Raw genomic sequence first — 20,755 nt, forward strand, 5'->3', positions numbered from 1 at the left:
ACTTCTCTTTGTTCTCAGTTTAAAGCCTGAAGGTATCCGGAGCTTTTCTTTTGTCGCCTCTGAAGCACAGTGTTCGGCTCTAGGACGGGGAAGGCTGCGGGCGATGTGTATTCACCACGCAATCATCTTAAATCTTGAAAATAATGTTGTTTGAAGCCAAGATAAACACCATTTTTCATGATCTTTGGAAAGTACTTAGTTCTTATCTCTCCCTCGGTAAATAGTGCAATCTTGTAACATTTCTAACAAACAGTTCTCAGATATAAAGCTGCACTAGGCAGGTAAGATGAAAGAGGAATGAACATCCCATTTGTCCTAATTGAGACGCTGTAGATGCCCAAATCAATTTGAGCTGTTGGTGTGGTCACAGGTGGGAAATCTCAGCACTCAGGACGTGCTAAATCAAAACTTAGGAGCAAAATACAGAACTTTCTCCTAAACAGCAGCGAGGGAGCGCTCCGTCCAGAGAAAGACGGACTCACCAACTACGGTTAAATTTGCTGCGAAAAGATTGTTTTCTCACCATCTTCACCCTCACCAGCCGCTAAGAAGAAGACAATTAGAGTGCAGTTTACTGACATCACCCAGAAATCATTGCATGATTTCTGGGTAATGAAGTCCTTCAAAACTTTTAAAAATTGCCAATTGACAAGGATTTTTACCAATTTTGTCCCACTCACTACGATGTGTGTTCACCACACAATCATCTTAAATCTTGAAAATAATGTTGTTTGAAGCCAAGATAAACACCATTTTTCATGATCTTTGGAAAGTGCTTAGTTCTTATCTCTCCCTCGGTAAATAGTGCAATCTTGTAACATTTCTAACAAACAGTTCTCAGATATAAAGCTGCACTAGGCAGGTAAGATGAAAGAGGAATGAGCATCCCATTTGTCCTAATTGAGACGCTGTAGATGCCCAAATCAATTTGAGCTGTTGGTGTGGTCACAGGTGGGAAATCTCAGCACTCAGGACGTACTAAATCAAAACTTAGGAGCAAAATACAGAACTTTCTCCTAAACAGCAGCGAGGGAGCGCTCCGTCCAGAGAAAGATGGACTCACCAACTACGGTTAAATTTGCTGCGAAAAGATTGTTTTCTCACCATCTCCACCCTCACTAGCCGCTAAGAAGAAGACAATTAGAGTGCAGTTTACTGACATCACATTGCATGATTTCTGGGTAATGAAGTCCTTCAAAACTTTTAAAAATTGCCAACTGACAAGGATTTTTACCAATTTTGTCCCACTCACTACGTCCATCGTTTTTTTTTTTACAGTCCATGATGTTTACAAGTCCTTACCACACATTCTCCGCGCACACAGATGCTGTAGGCGTCCTTGTAGGAGCATCGTGTCCCATCATGCACCAGCTGCTTCATGTAGGCCACGTCTCCTGTCTCCTTGGACTGGCAGTACAAGTGGCATCTCTTGTTGGCTAAAACGAGACCACAGATTATTGGAAAATAAATATACTGAACAAAAATATGATTGCAACATTTAAAGTTTTGGTCCCATGTTTCATGAGCTAAAATATCCCATTAATCTTCCATGAAAAGCGTATTTCTCTGAAATCTTTTGCACAACGTTGTTTACATTCCTGTTAGTGAGCATTTCTCCTTTGCCCAGAATTTCTCTCAAATGATTTTCTTATATGAACTGTAACCAAGTAAAATCTTGAAAATGGTTGCATTTATTTTCTATTCAGTGTACATAGCACCCAACATGGATAAACAGGCACATTGTGGGAGATAGGTTTTTTTTTTTCTTGCTTTTTATGGATTATTTATCTTTACATTCTGAGTTTTAAATTATTTAATACACAACAGGGGTCAACAAATTATGATTGAATTATCAATTATTGATCAACGTTTTTCTGATGTTAAATAGTAATATCAAATGTGCCAGGGTTCATGGCGTTTGGTCACATATTAGAAAAAAGAACAATACACTCAAATGAACTGGCCCAAATGGCCACTGAATGGCTAAAATGCTTAAAAGTAGCTAGAACCTGAACAGGCAGATCTCATGTCCCATTCCAGGTCCAGTCATGAAAATGTGAGCATCTCCTGATGTGAACCAAGTTGTTAATGTGGCATGGAAGAAATGATTAACTTTGGTGAAAGTTTGACATGTGGAACTGGCATATCTTGACAAATGGGAAAAGTTTGTTCTCATTTCACTGCCTACTTTCTGTAATGTCACATGGATTTCCTATCTTCCACCTCAATGTCAAAATGTACCACTGTGCTATAGTCAATTGTCAGGCTCTTGTGGTTTCCACGGAACAATGGCTTACCACTTTAGCGCCTTGCCTCTCTGCAATATCACAGTGGGTTTTCCTATTCCTTTTCTACATGACTGACTTTCAAAACCTGGATCTATAAAAGTGCAATAAGCGGCAAACGGCTCCATGGAGAAAAAGCGGGATGAAAGCAATGGCTGATAAATGACAGGCGGAGATTGAAAGAGGATACATGTTTTATCCGCGCAGTAGTGCTCCATCACCTCACAGAAAGGGCACATTTTAAGCTCCGATGGCTTCAAACTGTGAACTCTGCATGCTACCTTGTCTGCATACAGGCACAGAGATGGGAGACCAAAAAAAACCCCGCAATCAACAGGAGAAGAGAAGGACAAAGGAAGATGAGACAAATAGGCCTACTCATGCACACAAACGCAGACACACACACACACTTGCAAATTTCTCCATGCACAAAAAGAGTCCAGTGTGTTGACTCTGTCCAGAATTACAGAGAACAGCCCAGTTTTGAATCATAATCCAGCAGCATCGCCTTTGTCCAAACTCTTCCTGTGAGACTGCAGAAACCCCGTCCCCATCTTTCATCATTCTTCCTGGCATAAACCGAACAGCAGCCGCACACGGCCTCAAATATCAGAGGGACCCATGCTACAAAAAGAACAGGAACAATCCGTTGGCATTTTCCGGCTCACCGTCGGGATGCTCGTAGGGCAGCCAGTGGTGCTTGGTGTTTTGGAACTCAAAGTGGGAGTTGCGGAGCTGGCACTGCTGGGCTCGGAAGTCTTCGAAATGCTTGGGGCAGTCGGCGGTGTTGCAGAGCTGATACTCGTAGTTCACCCCCGGGCAGTCCTGGCCGCCGTTGGAGGGCCTTGGGAAACGGAAGAAATTGTCACAACGTCACAACAAAGACACGGACCGAACAACAAGCTCTGCTTTGAAAACAAGAGTGATGAAACTAATCGTGTCCTAAAAGTTCTAGAGAAGCTGAGACATTATGCAGCTTATATGAAAGACTTGATGATGCATAACACAGCCTGAAAAGTTACACCAAAAATAGGGTTTGTGCCATCAAAAGGATTCTTAACTATTGATAACAACATTAGAAACAATACTTTTGTATTGAAGCTGCTGATAGCCGATATTTTGTGACAGTAATCTGTATATTTAAATTTGACCATTTTCACGCCCCCCAAAAAAATCCCCAAAACACAAGTATTCAGCGTTTTCCTGAGAAATGTGTTCTGTGCAGGGTGGAAAAGCCTCTGAAACAGCATCCTCACCGCCGATTTTCATTAAAAGGCCAATATCGGCCCCATATATTGGTCTAACCCTAGTAATCTTCTATCAGCATTGCCAATTGGAACGGTCAACCTACATTATTTCCTCCATTTGTTTCAGCAATCTTTTATACTACCTCACAGAACCAAATAAATGTTTCAATAAATGCCGGCTCCTCACGCTGGGTTGTTGCACTGCCGTGTCCGGAAGCGAACTCCGGTTCCACAGGAGCGCGAGCAGGAGCCGTATTTGCTCCAGGAGCCCCAGGTGCCGTCCTGCTTCACCTGATTAGGGTTCTTCCACATGCAGTGACCTTTGTAGCACCACTGCAAAAGGATAGAGGGGTGAAGGAGAGGGGCAGAGGAGAGGGGACAGGTGAGCCAGACACAAAGGACTCCTCTCCAGACACAGTAAATGAGACTGCGAACCCGGGGGAAAACAGGACATGGACGGATGGAACTCACTTTCCCAGGTGCACACTCCGTCCCATCGAGAGGCGGCCCCTTCTTGGTTTTGCAGAAATAAGGATTGTCCGGGTGACTGCACCACAGCTGTTTACATGGGTCAAATGTGCGAAACTGGAATGCAGAAAAGATGAATAGCAAGGTGGGTAGTTGAGAGGGGAGGTGCAAATACAAAACACAAACACAACCTGTGAAAAACGGTTTCAAGTTTTATGGAAACCCGAAGGGATGCTTTACAGTTAGAAATGGTAATTGCCACAAGTGCTTTTATTTTGAAATTTCTGCTTAATAAACTGATACATTGTTCCACCAGTTTGTCACAAATGATTTTATCAGGTATTGCATCAACTCCTTATGAAAGCTGCACGTAAGGATATTCATTAAGCTGTTGTGTCACCACTGCCAACTGGATATTGCTGATTTTAAAGAAATGTTCCTGTGCAGCTAATACAGTTGATCGAAATTTGTTTCTTCCAAATTTGTTTTTATATATTCAGAAGTATTATGTTACATCCTTGATTTAAAAGACAAAGTTACAGTCTTGTCGTTTAAAAACAGCTATATTAAGGTGCAAGACCTGAACAAAAATCAATATACATTTCACTACACATATAGTTGTTAGGAAGGGGCAGTGTTGAAGTTTTTGAGGCTTCCAAACCATTTGGGACAAATACAACAAACTAAAATGTTTTTATAATGTCTGATGGAAGAAGTAGATTGAATGAACTGGTATATGAGTGTTCCACAGTCACAACCGTCTGTATCTAACAAAGAGAGACAGAGGACACAGAGGAATAAGATGCCCTGCAGGCTAAATCGTTGTTTACAAGTGTTGTTACTTGCTCCGCTATCAGCAGCCCTAAAGCTGATTGGACTGAAAAGGTTTTCTTTGGAAATGGCTTATTGCTAGCCTGCTGTTGGAAAGGTCAGTCAGATGTGTTTTAAGGATTCTAGCGGGTTATCAGACCGACTTGAGAGAATTGACTCATAAATTGGCCATCCAGGAGCAGCCCAGGGGACTTTGTGAACACGGACGCTGAGATAACCACTAAGAGCCGTTCTGTCTATTTCACCCTGTTGAGGTACGTCTCGAACAGTGGGTAATTTCTTTGTGTGTTCTTGCCAAATCCCTTTCTCATCTGCAAACAGTTCAGAATGCATCTTCTGAACTTCTAAGTAGAACGGAGGGGAGAGATCACATAACTCTAATTTCGTTCCCACGCAGCGTCACCAGCACTAAACTATTATTACTGACACTAGAAAGCTTTGGATCCTTCACTTGCTGGTAAAAACTGAATTCCAAAAAGCAGTAATCCAAAAAGTCAACCAAGGCACTCAGTTTCAAGTATTATAATCACTACTAAATCCATACATGTGGGTAATCCATACTCTCCCTTACTTCCCACTCTTACAGTCTACTTAACGTGTTGAAATTGTTGAGAACATACAGTATGTTTGTATAACCTTGCAATTGTTTCTATTCTATTTTAATGGTTTTATTGTTAGATTATTTTATTATTTCTGTTGTTTTTATTGCTTATTGTTGTGTGCTTATGTTCTATTCTCTTTTTCCCTGCTGAATCCTGTTACTTTTGCTGCTGCAAAGACCTAATTTATCCACAGGGATCAATAAAGTTTCATTCTATCCTATTATTACTATTACTACTACTACTACTACTACTACTATTACTACTAGTACTACTAGTACTACTACTACTACTATTACTACTACTACTACTACTACTACTACTGCTACTACTACTGCTGCTGCTACTGCTACTACTGCTACTACTACTGCTGCTACTACTACTACTACTTCTTTTACTACTAGTAGTACTAGTACTGCTACTATTACTACTACTACTATTACTAATACTATTGCTCCTACTACTACTACTGCTGCTCCTACTACTGTTACTATTACTGCTACTGCTGCTACTGCTACTATTACCACTGCTACTACAACTACTACTACCACTATTACTACTACTGCTATTATTACTGCCGTTACTACTGCTACTCCTGCTGCTATTATTCCTACTACTATTAATATTACTACAGCTACTACTACTACTCTGGGAATTAAGATTATTTGTCCATATTACTCATGATATATATACAGTACCTGTCAATAATCAACATGGTAAGAATTCTGTATCAGCAGGATGATGTATCTTTAATCTTCTGATCTTCTAATGCTGTAATGACCCAGTTTCTGCTCCTCTTCATCTCCATCTTAAATGTCTTCCTATCTGTGCACTGACATGCTCTCATACCACCAATTCATACCGACAGTGGGAAGTGGTGATCATTCTTGTGTTGGTACTGAATACGCCTAGATTGGGATTGCTGATTCAGAAGCGGTTTCCCTGATCATCTCATTCATTAGGATCTGAAGGGGAAAACTAATTGTGATTCAGCATTCGAACACTGAACAGAGAGATTAATACGACTCTCTGAACGCATACGCTGCAGCATGCTTCTGCAAAGCATGGTTGGTTAACTTTCTGTTTGCAGAGGCAAATGAGACAATTATCAGCATTCAATGACTTCTTCCAAAAAAGAACCTCTTTAGCTTGTGACACAAAAAAAATATCCTTAATCTCAACCAGACTAGCCTGGATAAAAGGAGGGAAAGAAGGAAGGAAAGAAGGAAGGAATGTAAGATGACACAGATACATACACAAGTTGTTGCATCTTTATGTAAAGTGGTACTCCGCAAGATTCTTGTTGTTTTGTTTTGTCTCTATCTTCGGTTCTGAGCGCTCATTGCTGTGGTGTTTCTGCACTGCCCTTCCCAGAGATCAGCTGTCAATCAAACAGTGTGGGCGGAGCTTGGATTTTCTGTTGCTGCAGTTTGAATTTCTGTAGGTGGCGCTCTTTTCTTTGTCTGTTCAGCCATGGTGGCTATCACTGCTCATGCTAACTATCCACTTCTTCTTCTCTTTTATTTGGAAATGTAATTTAACTGGAAATGTAAAATGCATCACTTCCAGAATGTTTCGAACAGCAAATGTAAAAGCTTTTATAAACTGGATATACAGTAGGTTGAATCACTACTGAGTGATATCAGTTGATGAGAAAGAGAAGCAAAACAGACATTTACTTGACACAGATTATTACTTTTACTTTAATCGTAGGCCTTTTAGCATTATATGCTATTGTTACGATTTGAGGCAAAGTCCCACTGATTGACAAATGATACCTAGTCATATTCTTATCTTATCTTCTGTAAGGTTATCTTTGATAACCTTACAGAAGATAGGTGCTTATTCATAAAACACAATGGTAAGTGCATTCCATCGCACAGAATCTGCACCGGTTAATTAGAAATGATTAATGAATTTACCATGGCAGTGATTGCCGTGAAGGAATCAGATTACCGCTGCATGTCTTCTCCATTGCTGACAGCCATAGAAATTATTATGCTAATTAGGTTTTGCATATTTAACATGAACTCTACTGATTAGCCACATCTGCATGTCATTTCAACACCACACTGAAGACACATATTTTAAGACGTTTTCACATTACGGCTCCATGACACCTTGTAGCATAATTTGCTGAAACATTTTTAATAAATTCATTAAATTAATTTTTTTCATATTTTGCATTTCACATGTTTGTAATTTTTGGAAATCTTGTGTCTGATTAAAGCAGCAGAGGAACATTATGACTCAACTCCCAAATATGCAAATGAATAAATGAGGTGACGGCGCCAAAAAAAATTTCCGTCTCAGTTTGCATTTCTGATCATCTAATTAACGGGCTTTTGTCCAATCATGTAATAAGATGCAAAATCAAGTGTGTTACAAATGATGAACTCAAAAACCACACTGAGAACCCAATTTGGATCTACAAGATGTTCATCAAATAAATTAGGATGAATAATATCCAAACACAAATAAGACCATCTCAGCCACAAAAACACACAATAGTGCTAGAGTCTCGCTCTCGCTCTCTCTCTCTCAATTTCAATTCAATGAGCTTTATTGGCATGAAGTACAGCACTCTCTCCCTCTCTCTCTCTCCCCATCTCTCTCCCTCTCTCTCTCTCTCTCCCTCTCCCTCTCTCTCTCTGTGTGTGTGTGTGTGTTGGGTTGAAATGTGCTGGAAAATCACAGAATTGCACTGCAGCAGCAAGTCAGAGGCTCCTGGTGCCACAGACAACACTAACAAAGGTCTGGGGGAAACAACGATGTTCAGAATTCAAACTCGAATCATACCTGTAGAGTACCAAAAGGAAACACTGTGAGGTTCATATACAGCCCTTTCCTATAATCCTATAAACCAATTTCACCTCCAGAGAAGAGCACTGCAGACTGGAGAGAGACTAGGAGATGGACTTAGTTATAATTTAGTCTAGTGTAGGATGTTTGTACATGAAAGTACAGATGCAGAGATATTCTGGCATTTGTAAGGATTTCTTCTATTATCCGTTTCAGATACTTCAAATTTGTTTTCGGTTATAAAACAGTACCTTCTTTCAGTACGTTTACTACATGATGCAGGGCATTATTTTCCTGTGTTAACACTTCCACACGCCATCTGTTTTTAAATCAACCAATTGGTGTTATGTGCTCAATTCAAAAGGTGTGATTGACAGGGTTTTTTCACTTGTGTTATTTCAATAGCATGAGATGGTCTCTGTGATAGTATTTGTGTGTAAACGCTACACAATACACACTTCTGATGTTATCTAGTCACTTCTAGGAATCCATTTATGGTCGGCTTGTTTAAGGTTACAGTTGGCTGCGACATTCATTCATTGATTTCCTTTATTCCTTTCCTGGGTCAAAAGGGCTGGAACATATCCCAGCATGCATTGGGTGGAAAGAGGGGAAACACCCTGGACAGGTCACCAGTCCTCACAGGGCGAACACACAGAGAGGCAAACCTGTGGGCAATTTAGGCTACACACACACTGCAGCTAAATACGGTTGTCAGTCCTCATTGGAGCTTAATGCTGTAAAGTTCACACACAGTTCGGTTGTTAAGGAGAGTGAAAACAGCATTGTACAACCAAACTCACTACCTGAAAAATTCAGGTATTGACTACCGAATTTGAGAGGGGATTCAGTTAGTCTGCATAGTGTGTACCAGAACCGGACTGGACAACTGGTTGTCATGTGACCTAAGGCACAACTCTTCATACGTTATGTAACATTATCATCGTTAATTTGAAAGAGACGGAGGTAAGTGTTGTGAGAATTCTCAAATTTGCTATCCAGCCTGTTTCCTCAACACTGCAGTTGTTCCTACTATTTCTAATTTCCTACCAGATGCTGCGATAAATTTGGTTGTCACTACCAAATTCTGGCAGTGTGTACGCAGCCTTAGAGTCTCCAATCCACCTGACTTGCATGTTTTTTTGAATGGAGGGAGGGAACTGGGGCATCTGGAGGAAATCCATGCGAACACAGGAAGAGAAAGGGTCGGCTATCGAACCCCGGTCCTTCTTGCTGTGAGGTGACAGTGCTAAACCCTGAGCTGCTGCACCGCTGGGGATTGGTTGATTCGCAAATCAATTGTTCATTTGAACCATACTTTAAAGTGAATGAGTCGAATCAAACAATTGAATTGAATCGAAATTTGCCAAAGACAAATGACTTCAGTGCTGGCTGGCTGTGCTTCATCATCCTCAGTCGCAAAAAAATCTCAAATGCTCAAACTTCCTTGTTCATTCATTCATCGTCGTCCTTACTTGACACCCAAACAGCACACTACTCCATGGCACAGGCGCTACATCCGCTATATCGATACTTTCAGTCCGTTCACCAGTTCAGTTGCCAGTGTTTGGGTTAGTAGCTCAGTTTCTGAATTGACATCTTTGGTTTATCCACGTAGGCAGCGCCACCTTTTGGTCGAAAGGCACGGCACAAATGTAAGTGATTTGTGCATTCAGTGGGTTTTAGCGGTTCACTTAATGAACCAATCCTGTATATCGGTTAGTGAGCGTTTAACCCGGTTCCAGTTTTTACACTAAATAATTGAATGGACACAATAGCAAGTTAGCAATGGCTGCTTAATCGGCCAGTCCCAATTCTGCCACCGTGTTGAGTTTGTACAGCTGCATCCCAAAGTGCTGTCAGCTACAAAACTGTCATTTTTACAAAGGTAAATCACATGAACCGGTCCTGAATCGACACAAATATGTCTATACAGGGTAAACATGACTGAACAAAAAGTTCTTTTGTCAGTTTCAGTATAGATTCAGCAGAGAATTTAATAGAGTGGGTCGGCTTGAAAATGGTTTTCTTTGTCTACTTAAAACTGCAGTTCACCTCCAAAGTCAGTGAGGACTGGCTGCCATTCAGTCCACATTAATGAGACCGGCAAGGATTATGGCTTTGGATACAGATGTCTGTCAGGAGGATATATGCTGGAGTTTTAGATCAATCTTATAGCAGCAGAAGAAAAAGCAAGTCTGAACTATATTTCCCATGACACTATCTATGCACTGAATAACAGTCTAGTTCAAGCGGTTCGGGAGTAGTGGAAGAATAATGGCAGTAAGGAGAAAGAAATTTAGTAAAATTAATCTCTCCGTCTTTCTATCAGAAAGGTAATGTAAGATACAGCAGAACAAGTCGGGTGACTGGGAGTCTACTGAAAAGTAAATTTCAACCTCTGTTAAAGTCAAGAGCGTATTCAATGTGTGAAGAGCTTAGTCATAGCCCCTCCACACACACAGACACACACACACACACACGCACACACACGCACACACACACACACACAGACACACACACACATACACGGACACATTTTTTTCGAAATTGCCAATCCAAGGATGACTAAATCCCCGGCTCCTTTGTTCCAGCTCCTTAGAGTAAATAAAGGAAAGAAACAGGTCCAGTTAAAGTATCTATTACAGTATCTGTAGGGGGTTTGACGGGGTTGTTGATCAATACCAATGACTCACAGTTAGTTCACCAGAGATTTCTGGCTTTCAAAACTTTTTGTTCAGGCCGGAACAAAAACTCCCTGCCTATTGGATTTTCAAGACACTCCTCCATTTCAGCTACGAAGGCTAAAAAGCCTCCTTCTCAAGCCAAAAACAGCAAATGACAACGCAGTATTATTATTATTCCAGTATTTAGCATGGTGATATATTACCTCTTCACTAGAGATGGGCCAGTTGCATAAAGATAGATCTAGTCTTAGACTTAAATGTGACCTTAAGTCAAACTGGCTATAGACACTTTACCTGTTCCTACTACTTCTTGATTGTTGTAGATCTCTAATTGGTTGTTTCCAACTCTAAAGACTCTCTCTCTTCTTCAGTCTCTTTCCAAAAAACAAAGATTTGGCATCTTATAGGAAATAGCTTCAGTATTTAAACTTCCCACTCTGACAGATAGGCCGACTCGTTGCCATAACAACAAAAGTTCTTAACTCAAGAATAGCCAGGGGGGAGGGGCTAACTTTCCTACCTCAAAATAAGTTAGTCGTAATATTTAAGTAACAGACAGTAATTAGCCTAGTCCAACCTGAGAATCTAAGACCAGTCTAATCTAGTCTTAAACTAGCTTTATGCAACTGGCCCCTGCTCTGACCAATGTGACTTTATTGTTTGTATCACTTACAGGCCACCGTACATCAGGGGGAGGGGAGGGGGCGGAGCCAGAAACATGTGTAGGAGGAGACTAGCTCTATCAGTGTTGTTGCAATTCCTACTGGTCACCAGTACAAGTCTATAAAGGTTACATGAATTACTTGATGACACCCCACAGGAAGAGGGTCTCACCATCTTTAGCTTGTTTACACAACTGGTGACAGAATATTCATCACCTTGCCATCTGCTCTCCACGCTGCAGAGCCAACCAGCAGGTGTGATAGCACTAATTTAGCAGACGTCTGTTTGAAGTACACACTGATTCAGTGGCTGCTTCTGCCGGCGGAGTCTGTTCATGTTCTTAAAGCCAGTTTCTGAGGAGGTTTGCTGTCAACATCTGCTGCATTCTACATCTGCAGCCATTTATTCTCCCTTAACTTCAAGCTCACCCAAAAACGTTACGCTGAGTTCATTCCAAATAACATTTCTCAAGCCCGAGCAATTTTTAGCTGGATGATATCTTATTTTTCTCAGCTCATTGAAAGCAAATGAAGTTTCGCTCTCTTCCATCTTTCAGCTTATTCCCTGCCAGGCTTTTTTTTTTTTTTCCTGGAACAGGGTTCATATCGGTAGTGCCTATCCATTTAATTGATGCCTGCGGGTGTACTCACTGAAGTGCAGATCTTATAGCCCACTCCAAAGTCAAATCGACATTGTTCATCCATGGAGTAGTTGATGCCGGGAAGTTCAGGCAGCTGAGGCCAGTCGTGTTTGAAGGGGTCATCCAGAAGACAGTCGTACGAGCTGTCAGGACAAAACGAACAGAGCCGTAAACAACGTGTCAAAAACTGGACAGCAATTCAATATTTTCATCCTGACAAAGATGATATGGTGACATTTGAAAATATTTAAAGTTTTGTATCGTGATGAATTCCAACCTCACAAATCTGGAAAAATACAGCTATTTCCTGACCTATTTAGACTTTGCAATGAAATCAATTGAGTGCCGTATCTCCATTAGCTGTATTCAGGCCCGGCTGGGCCGAGCCATGATACGGCATGGTTTAATTTACTGCCTCATTAATCAGCCAACAAGCCAAATAAACTTTTGAAAATAACAAGCAGATCTCATGCACCTGGAATCAACATTTAATTTCAGCGCTGGAGCAAGTGACCAGCAAAACATCTTGCGATTTTGAGTTTTGTTGTTGTTCTGCTCCTAATTGCTTATTTGGCTGAACACGCATCACTTTGATACCTTACAACATACAAATTAAAGCTGAATGCTGCGCAGAGCTTTTCAATTCAATCACAGCTATTTGTATTTCAGTTTGTGGACAGATTGGGCCGGGTGAGATGTGAGCTGTGACTCGCTCAGCTGCAGTAAAGCCCAGTTTGGCCATTTTCTAAAGGCAATGGACACAGCTAAACCCTTTAACTCTTACAAAAGACACATAGTCCTTTGTAAGAATTAAATGCATCTGAATATCTTAAGGCTTTTCCCTCTATATCTCACCAATCTTTCTCCTCTCTCGCTCTCTCTCTCTCTCTCTCTCTCTGTCAAAGCTTTCATGTTCATGGTCTTACACTATCAGACAGCAGTGACATTATCTGGATCCATATCATGTATTGATTTTTATTTTTCCTCCACTGGATCCACTAACAACAGCCGGAGTCACTCTGAAATCCGGCATACTGTATTCCAATACATTGCAGATTGCCTTTGCCATCTCCTTTGACACATTGTCAATATTTTGGTGCATGCAAATTGATTACTTCACAGCTGAGTGAAAAACTCAATGTCTGTGAACTGAACACACACCATCGATTCATGGGTGGATGCACACGTTGTCTAGCTTTTCAATGTCTTTATAAACACTGTGAAAGTATTTTAGCATTGGGAAATACGTATACTTCATATACCGAGGTTGTATCCAACAGTTTATCTGTGCTTTAAAAAACTGTTTCTCCACAAGTGATACAGTAAAGTTGGCTTTTTACTCACCTCACCATAAACTCAAATATAAATGAATAGAGTGATAATCAAAGGCTTAATGCAAAGAGAACAGTGTGGTGGTTAAGACCTATAACTGCAGCCATATTGCATCTGTAATCCTATCTACTTCATTCACTTGGGTTCAAACCCTGCTGCCATCTAGTCCCCACTGTCTCCCACTGAAACAACTGATACTGCATCATGCCGAAATGCTATAAATACAGTTATGAAGTCTGTGCAACCAGGCCCCGTATGCATAAAGGATCCTAAACTGTAATATAATATGTAAATATGGTCATGTCCCCAAAACCAGCAATCACAGACCAGCATTCCTGTTTTGAACAAGCTGGATAAATACAGGCCCAGTTCTGCCATTTTTTCATTTCAGTGCGACTTAAACACACTAAAATGAAAAATGACTTTTGACTTTTTCTTTTTAGCTCATTCTGTCATACTGTACACCTATTTGACAATTTATGCCCCCAAAAAAATATTTAAAAAATAAATATTTTATTGTATATTTATATAAAAATCTCATTACTTTTAAATCCTGGAAAACAGAAAATCTTTAGTGATGACTTCATCGTGTACCGGGAAGCAACATTTCAGGGATTGTTCAACAGTTTTTGAATAATGTGAATGTGATCAACAACAGGCTGGACTCACTGGATGTATCTCTTGAGCTCCTGTCCGCTGCACATGGACCAGTGGTAGCGGTGGAAGGCGGCCTGCACCAGCGGGGCCATGACGCTCCCCATCGCCGTCTCGTCCTCGCAGCGGTTGCCTTGGCCGTCGTGCTCCATGCCCAATCTGTTCCCGCAGGCAGAGACAAGGTCAACGGTATGCAAATATTTTAAAAAAGAAAACTGCAAGACACCAAGATACGCCTCCCCAAGGAGCTTGTAAGTAAATAAACCTTGTGTGAACCAATGACTCATAGGCCAGGAGCTCGTGTCCTGTATCTGGCATGAAGCAGGGACTTACTTGTGCCAAGCAGAGAGGCACTAAATGTCTTTTTATTGTGGTAGTTGACATTGACTATGTTAACATGCAATAATCCAATATATATATATATATATATAAATAATTTTCTTTAAAGATTATTTTGGGGCATTTTTGCCTTTATGTGACAGTTGAAAGTAGAGATAGACAGGAAAGACTGGGAGAGAGAGGGGGATGACATGTGACAAATGTCCCAGGCCGGATTCAAACCCAGGACTTCACCGTTGCACGAGCCACCAGGACGCCCTGATAATCCGTTATTAACCCGACTAAGACAATAGTCTGAATAAGAAATTGCCATGTAAACAGCATTTTCTGATTACCTTAACCCAAATAATTACATTAAGACATGTAGAGTATTCTGATTTTAGTCTCATTATTGACATGGCATTTTAGACTGTTAACACCTTAATCCAACTAGGACTCTCTATCGGAGTATTTGTGGCTTTTTGTAACACAAGCGGCGATCCGACCGCTTGACGGCGCTCGCTCTGCCTTCCTTCTATAAATAAGTTCCTCGCTGGAACTTATTTAAAGAGGAAAAAGATGATTGACGTCAGAAAAAAGAAGTCTCAACATGTTTGGGGTGAGGCTGAAACTGCCACCAAGCTCAGGGTTTTCAATAAAGTCTTAAACGTTCTGTGTCTCCAGTGATTCTCCTTTGTCCTGTTAATCGGACTTTGCTCCGCAGCATGTAAACAGGAATGTGAAAGGAATAGATCTATAAGCAACACATTTAAACAGCTTAATCTGAATATTATTCTTACTTAGAATAAGGAACAAAACATAGAGTCCTCGCGCAAAAAACAGAATTCTATTGTTTATTTACCCCTTATTGACCCTAACCCATTCCTTATTTAGAATAAGGCCAACACTCAAATTATTGCTGTCCATGTAAACGTAGTCATTGTCAAGTGTCAGGAAAGAAAGGAGAAAGAGGGGAACGACACGTGACAAATGTCCTAGGCTCGGATTCAAACCCAGGACAAACATTACATGGTTTGCGTCTTAACCAACTGAGCCACCGGGACGCCATTTTTTAAGTCTTTTAAGTCTTTAGCCCTGTCCAGGTTAGTATTACCAAGGGAAGGCAGTTTTTTTTTTTTTGGCCCATGCACATCAGTAATTTCAGTCAGTCATCTGGACCTAAGAATAATTTACTTTCACTCCAGTGTGAATGTGTCACATTGCCCCACAACACAGCAAAAGAGGCAAAACTCTCTTCCAGTGGCTCCATGTCATTGCTCACACCCTGCCACTGATTACATGGCCCTTGTAATGGAGACGGCAGGTGCGCTAGTCGGTAATTGCGTGAAACACCAGATGTCAGGTCAGATGGAATTAATAATTACCCCAGGACGTCACAGTTAATTCAAAATACAGTAGATCATTTAGTTGAGGATTTTTTTCAAGGGTAGTCAGAGAAAATCACTGATATGTCTGTTCTGGACGAAGATAAAAACACCAATCACCAGACTTCTCCTATTAACATCCCCCCAGTAATTGGAGATAGTGGATTGTTTGTCAAGTGCAATTATAAGGTCATTATTACTATTATTACCAGATATTTTTGAGTGACAAATAACCTGCTGGCTCCAATTACCTTCCATCTGTAAACAATTCAACATTTACACTGTGATTGAAATGACAGATGGTTATGGCGTCTCCTTGTGAGGTGTGTGTGTTTACATGGCTATCATTATGCATCATTTGTCATATCCTGCCCTTTTTCCACAGAGAGTGTACAGTCTTTAATCTGCTGAGTAAGTTTAATAACTGTTAGGTTTGAGAAAAAAACGTTCAGAGCCCGGGGCATAGTTTCAGAAATACATGGCATTAATCTGAGGCAGCGTTTTTTTTACTGAAAAACTGAGATTAATGACTCTGATGCCATTGTATGTGTATATATTATTGTTGTATGTGCAGATGTGTGGTATGGAAGTATATATGTGAGAGGTAGGTGGTAGTATTATGTATGTATGAATGTAAGAACTGGGAGCTGGGGCTTTGTTATGTAGAGCGACATGAATAGTCTGCTGTCTATCATACGTCCTGCACTGTGCTTGCACCGAATGCGAGGTCCTGTTGCTCCGGTAACATGACATCAATACGCAATTATGTCACTAGATGAGTTCAATGTCATCTAGTGACATGATGTTCATCAATGTCACCAACACAAATCCCTGTATGTTTATTGGACTTGTTGATTTAAGTCATTTAATTCTGTAGTACGGGAGAGCGGGGTAAAATGAGACTTTACATTTTGTGCAAAATAAACGTGCATTTATTTTAAACGATAATTGCTATGCATACTTTAAGGTTTTTGGACATTTATTTTCTGTAGCTAATACAATTTTAGAAATATGACCCACTTAAAAAGTTGGTCTTTTTGCAGGAGTAAGTTGGGATAAGGATGGGGGAAGTTGAACGGGATTAAAATGTTACATAACTTAAAACCTTTTTTTCTGTCCTTTTCAGTCCTTTCACCAGGGCCTTTCCGGAGATATTCTGTCTCTTCTGAGGACGGTCCATTTGTTTTAAATTTCTCTTTTTTTCCAAAAGGATAAAGGTGCACAACTTGGGTCAACACAACTATCAACACAATGTTTGTGCAGTGTGTGTGTGTGTGTGTGTGTGTGTGTGTGTGTCTGCCTATCACAACCTGTTCATGGTCCTTCTCCTTTGTCAATTTGCTCAATATATCACTCAGTATCACACTGTCTACCTTCTGTTCTCCTGCCACTGATCATATCGACTTCCCTTCTGACATTTCCTTGGCTGCTTTGTAGATCCTCCAAGGGAGCTGAACCCCTGTTGGTTCTGTGTTTGAAGTCTCGGGGCGTAATGATCTCTGCAGCGTAATATTAGAAAATACCACTTGAGCACATATATGTGTTTAAATTAACTACATTTTAATAAAATGTACATGTAATTAGATTGTGGCGGGCTGAGACATTGGCTCAACTTGCCCCACCATTTTGACAAAATTGCTTCACACATTAACTCAGGATCACAGTTATACTAAGTTTATGACCTCATATTGTACCTTACAAAACCTTAAATTAATATAAAATAAAGTCTCAAATGTCTCTACTTCCATTCTCACATCTTTACCATGATGAAATCACCTGACGTAGGAAAATTCACAGTTTTTGACCTGGCTCTCTTACCACTTACTCCATATGCTCTCCTCCATCACAGATTCAGACACATTAATTACTCTTTCTAAATCTGTGATCACATTAGTCATTTTGTGTATGGTTGCCTAGAAACAAGGTGGCGGCTCATTTTAATGACAGCCTCAAGTTACCCCCTTCTCCCCTGCTGATTAATGCCGCACGCCAAAGGCAATGATGAGCCTGACACTACTCCACGACATCTTTGAGACGTCACATTAAATAAAACTCCTAACCATGGCGACTGGATAATTAATGACCACGAGTGCATGTGCTCGCTCTAGGATTTCTAAGCTTAGCTGGTGGTCACTGAAGGTTTCAGTGTGCGGGTTAACTGAGCAGACAAGTGATCTTCGAGCACCGCCACAGCACATCTCATCTCATCAATATATAATTATCCCTGATTTCAAAGTTGATCATTCAAGCATTGTATTTTCAGTGCCCTTATGAACCAAAGCGGCTTGTCTTTTAGTCAAATAAATTGGTTTGCTCAAAAAGGGTCAAAATCACGCTGTGAAGCTCTGAGAAGGAGAACTGAAGTGTTACACAGGAAGGAACTGAAGTGTTACACAGGAGGGAAGGAAGTCAGAGGAGTGATTCAGGCCTTTGAGAACAGCGTCAACATCTATAACTTGCAGGGAAAAGAGAGGCTTTTTTTTGCTTTTTTTCTGTGATACTCTATTGATCCCTGAAGGAGAAACTGGCCCAATCCCAATATCCGCTCTCACGGCTTCACAGACTTTTTGACCTTCCTGCTAAGTCTGCGAGGGTTTAGGGCCGTCCCTACAGAAAAAGAATTCATAGTGTTTGTGCGTTAATATCGATATAATATATACACTTTGCAATGTTGCAAAACATATACCTAAGCCTATTTAACATTATTCATCAACATTTTTTTCATTTTAGCTTAATAACACTGCTTAGACAAAAACGTAAACAAAGAGTAAAATACAAATTGATTAATTGACCGGAGATAGCAACGTCTGACGTTGTCAAGGCAACATGTGAGGCCACAAAGTGCTGTCCCATTCCTCATAAACCATTCCCAGCCCTCACAATTTCTTGCACTCATGCGTGACCGCTGCACACACAGGTGACGTCAACGCAGTCCGTGAGGGCTCAGTGCTTAGTGCGGGGAACATTGTGACCGGGCCGGTGTCTTGCTCGAGGACACTTCGGCAGGGCGGATGCTCGCTGTCTCAGCTGCTTGAATCTTCCCACCAATTTTCTAGTGTTAGTTCTTATAGAGGACCATATAATTTTAAGCATGCAGTGGTCCAGCCACTCCTTAAAATCTGAGCCTAGATCCCAGGTCTCAGCAGCAATATCCGCAGCTACAGGCATATCTCCAAACCTTTAGAGAAAGTTGTCAAGTTGCTCAACTTTCGTGAAGCAAAATTTCATTTTTGAGACACTTCAGTCTGGTTTTAGAGCAAAACACAGTACAGAGACTGCCCTCATTTATATAGAAAATGATATTCTAACGGCAGCAGATCTATTTTAGTCCTTCTAGATCTTAGTGCAGCCTGTGACACTAAAGATAACAACATCTTAATTGATCACCACCTATCACAACATAGTGTATGCTATATGTTAACATGGAGCACTGGAGCAGCTAGACACATGGATGATTTTGGTGTCTATGGTAAAGTTTAACAAGGGGCCCATCTCCCAAAACATGGTGTATTCCTTTAAGGACACTGCACTAAACTGCTTCATCTCATATCTTTCTTACAGCACCTGTTCTGTTCAAATTGGAAACGCATCATCATGCTCAGCAGATATTAACTGTGGGGTTCCTCAGGGTTCAATTTTAGGCCCACTCTTTTTTTCTATTTACATGCTTCATCTTGCCACATTATCTGTAGATACATGATATGCAGCTATACATAACTCTGAAATCCAGAAATTCATATAGATTAGCTGCTCCTCAATAATGCTTTGCTGACCATAAAGTGTCGGATTTACAACTTAATGAAGACTATTTGGCCCCATAATAACATAAACTGGATTCCTTATGTTTGACTCTACAGCTTTCCTACCAGTCCAGTTGTGTTCATTTAAGAACTATCTCTACAATTAAACCATTTCTATTGCCTAGCAATTTGGAGAAAGTCGCCCACGATTTTATTTCCTCTTCCCTCGACTACTGCAACTCTCTTTACTCTCTTACTGCCTGAATCAAAAGTCTCTCCAACGCCTCCAGCTTGTACAGAATTCAGCATTTTTTTTTAAACGGTCGATTCTGGCATCACTTCACTGCTCACCTCTTAGCTTCAGGATTGACTTGAAGACTTTACCGATCAATTTTAAAGCACATAGGTTTGGCCCCCAGTTGTATCTCTGACCTCTCAACAATTTATCAGCCTGAGTGCAACCGCTGATCCCGGGGCAGGAGCCTTCCGGTCGTTCCTAAATCTAGACTTCAGCAGATCAGACCTTTGATGTCAGAGCACCTGCTTTTTTGGAAAGCTCTCCCTAAAGAGCTCCGCCTGGGAGAATCAGTGTTTTGAATCACTTCTTATGTAATGATGTTTCTCTCTCCACTGTTGTTCCACAATATTGGTTTGTTGGTATTACCTTACCCCAGCGCCTGTATCAAACCCCCACCCTAATGGCTATGTCTTTGTTTTTGCCGCTGTCCTCTTCCGGTCTTGCGTAACCTTCTCTCTGTGTATCTTAAGTTATCATTCCTAACTCTGCTTGACATACCCAAGTGTGTGTGTGTGTGTGTGTGTGTGTGGTGTCGTCAGGCTAATTGTAACATGTACTGCAGAGGAGAAAGATGCCGGGTCTTTTGAGTCATTATCAGCAGATGAGTAAGGATATAATCTAAAATGTCTGTGCTTGATAAACAAACAATGAAATTCAATAAAGGAGAAGATGCTCGCTGTCAAAACGCTCAAGGCCAACCAGCTTAAAGGTCCCTGATGTCACTTAACATTGAGATCATAGAGGAAAAAAAGCCAAGCCACTGAATAATAGTATGTGCAAAAGCTGTTATGAAGGGGAAGGACAAT

General features: G+C 40.8%; 1 protein-coding gene across 1 annotated transcript in view; it reads right to left on the minus strand.

Moving 5' to 3' along the window:
- adamts3 (ADAM metallopeptidase with thrombospondin type 1 motif, 3) overlaps positions 1-20,755 on the minus strand; it is a 134,446-nt gene that overhangs the window by 28,528 nt on the left and 85,163 nt on the right. Inside the window, exons 9-14 of the mRNA XM_071917785.2 lie at positions 14,224-14,367; positions 12,233-12,365; positions 4,004-4,117; positions 3,720-3,865; positions 2,954-3,129; positions 1,303-1,436 (exon numbers count right to left, since the gene is read on the minus strand). Of these exons, the coding sequence (XP_071773886.1) occupies positions 1,303-1,436; positions 2,954-3,129; positions 3,720-3,865; positions 4,004-4,117; positions 12,233-12,365; positions 14,224-14,367 (847 nt within the window). The remainder of the gene's footprint in view (positions 1-1,302; positions 1,437-2,953; positions 3,130-3,719; positions 3,866-4,003; positions 4,118-12,232; positions 12,366-14,223; positions 14,368-20,755) is intronic.

Source organism: Centroberyx gerrardi, chromosome 8 (genome assembly GCF_048128805.1).
Source record: "Centroberyx gerrardi isolate f3 chromosome 8, fCenGer3.hap1.cur.20231027, whole genome shotgun sequence".
NCBI classification, from domain to species: domain Eukaryota; kingdom Metazoa; phylum Chordata; class Actinopteri; order Beryciformes; family Berycidae; genus Centroberyx; species Centroberyx gerrardi.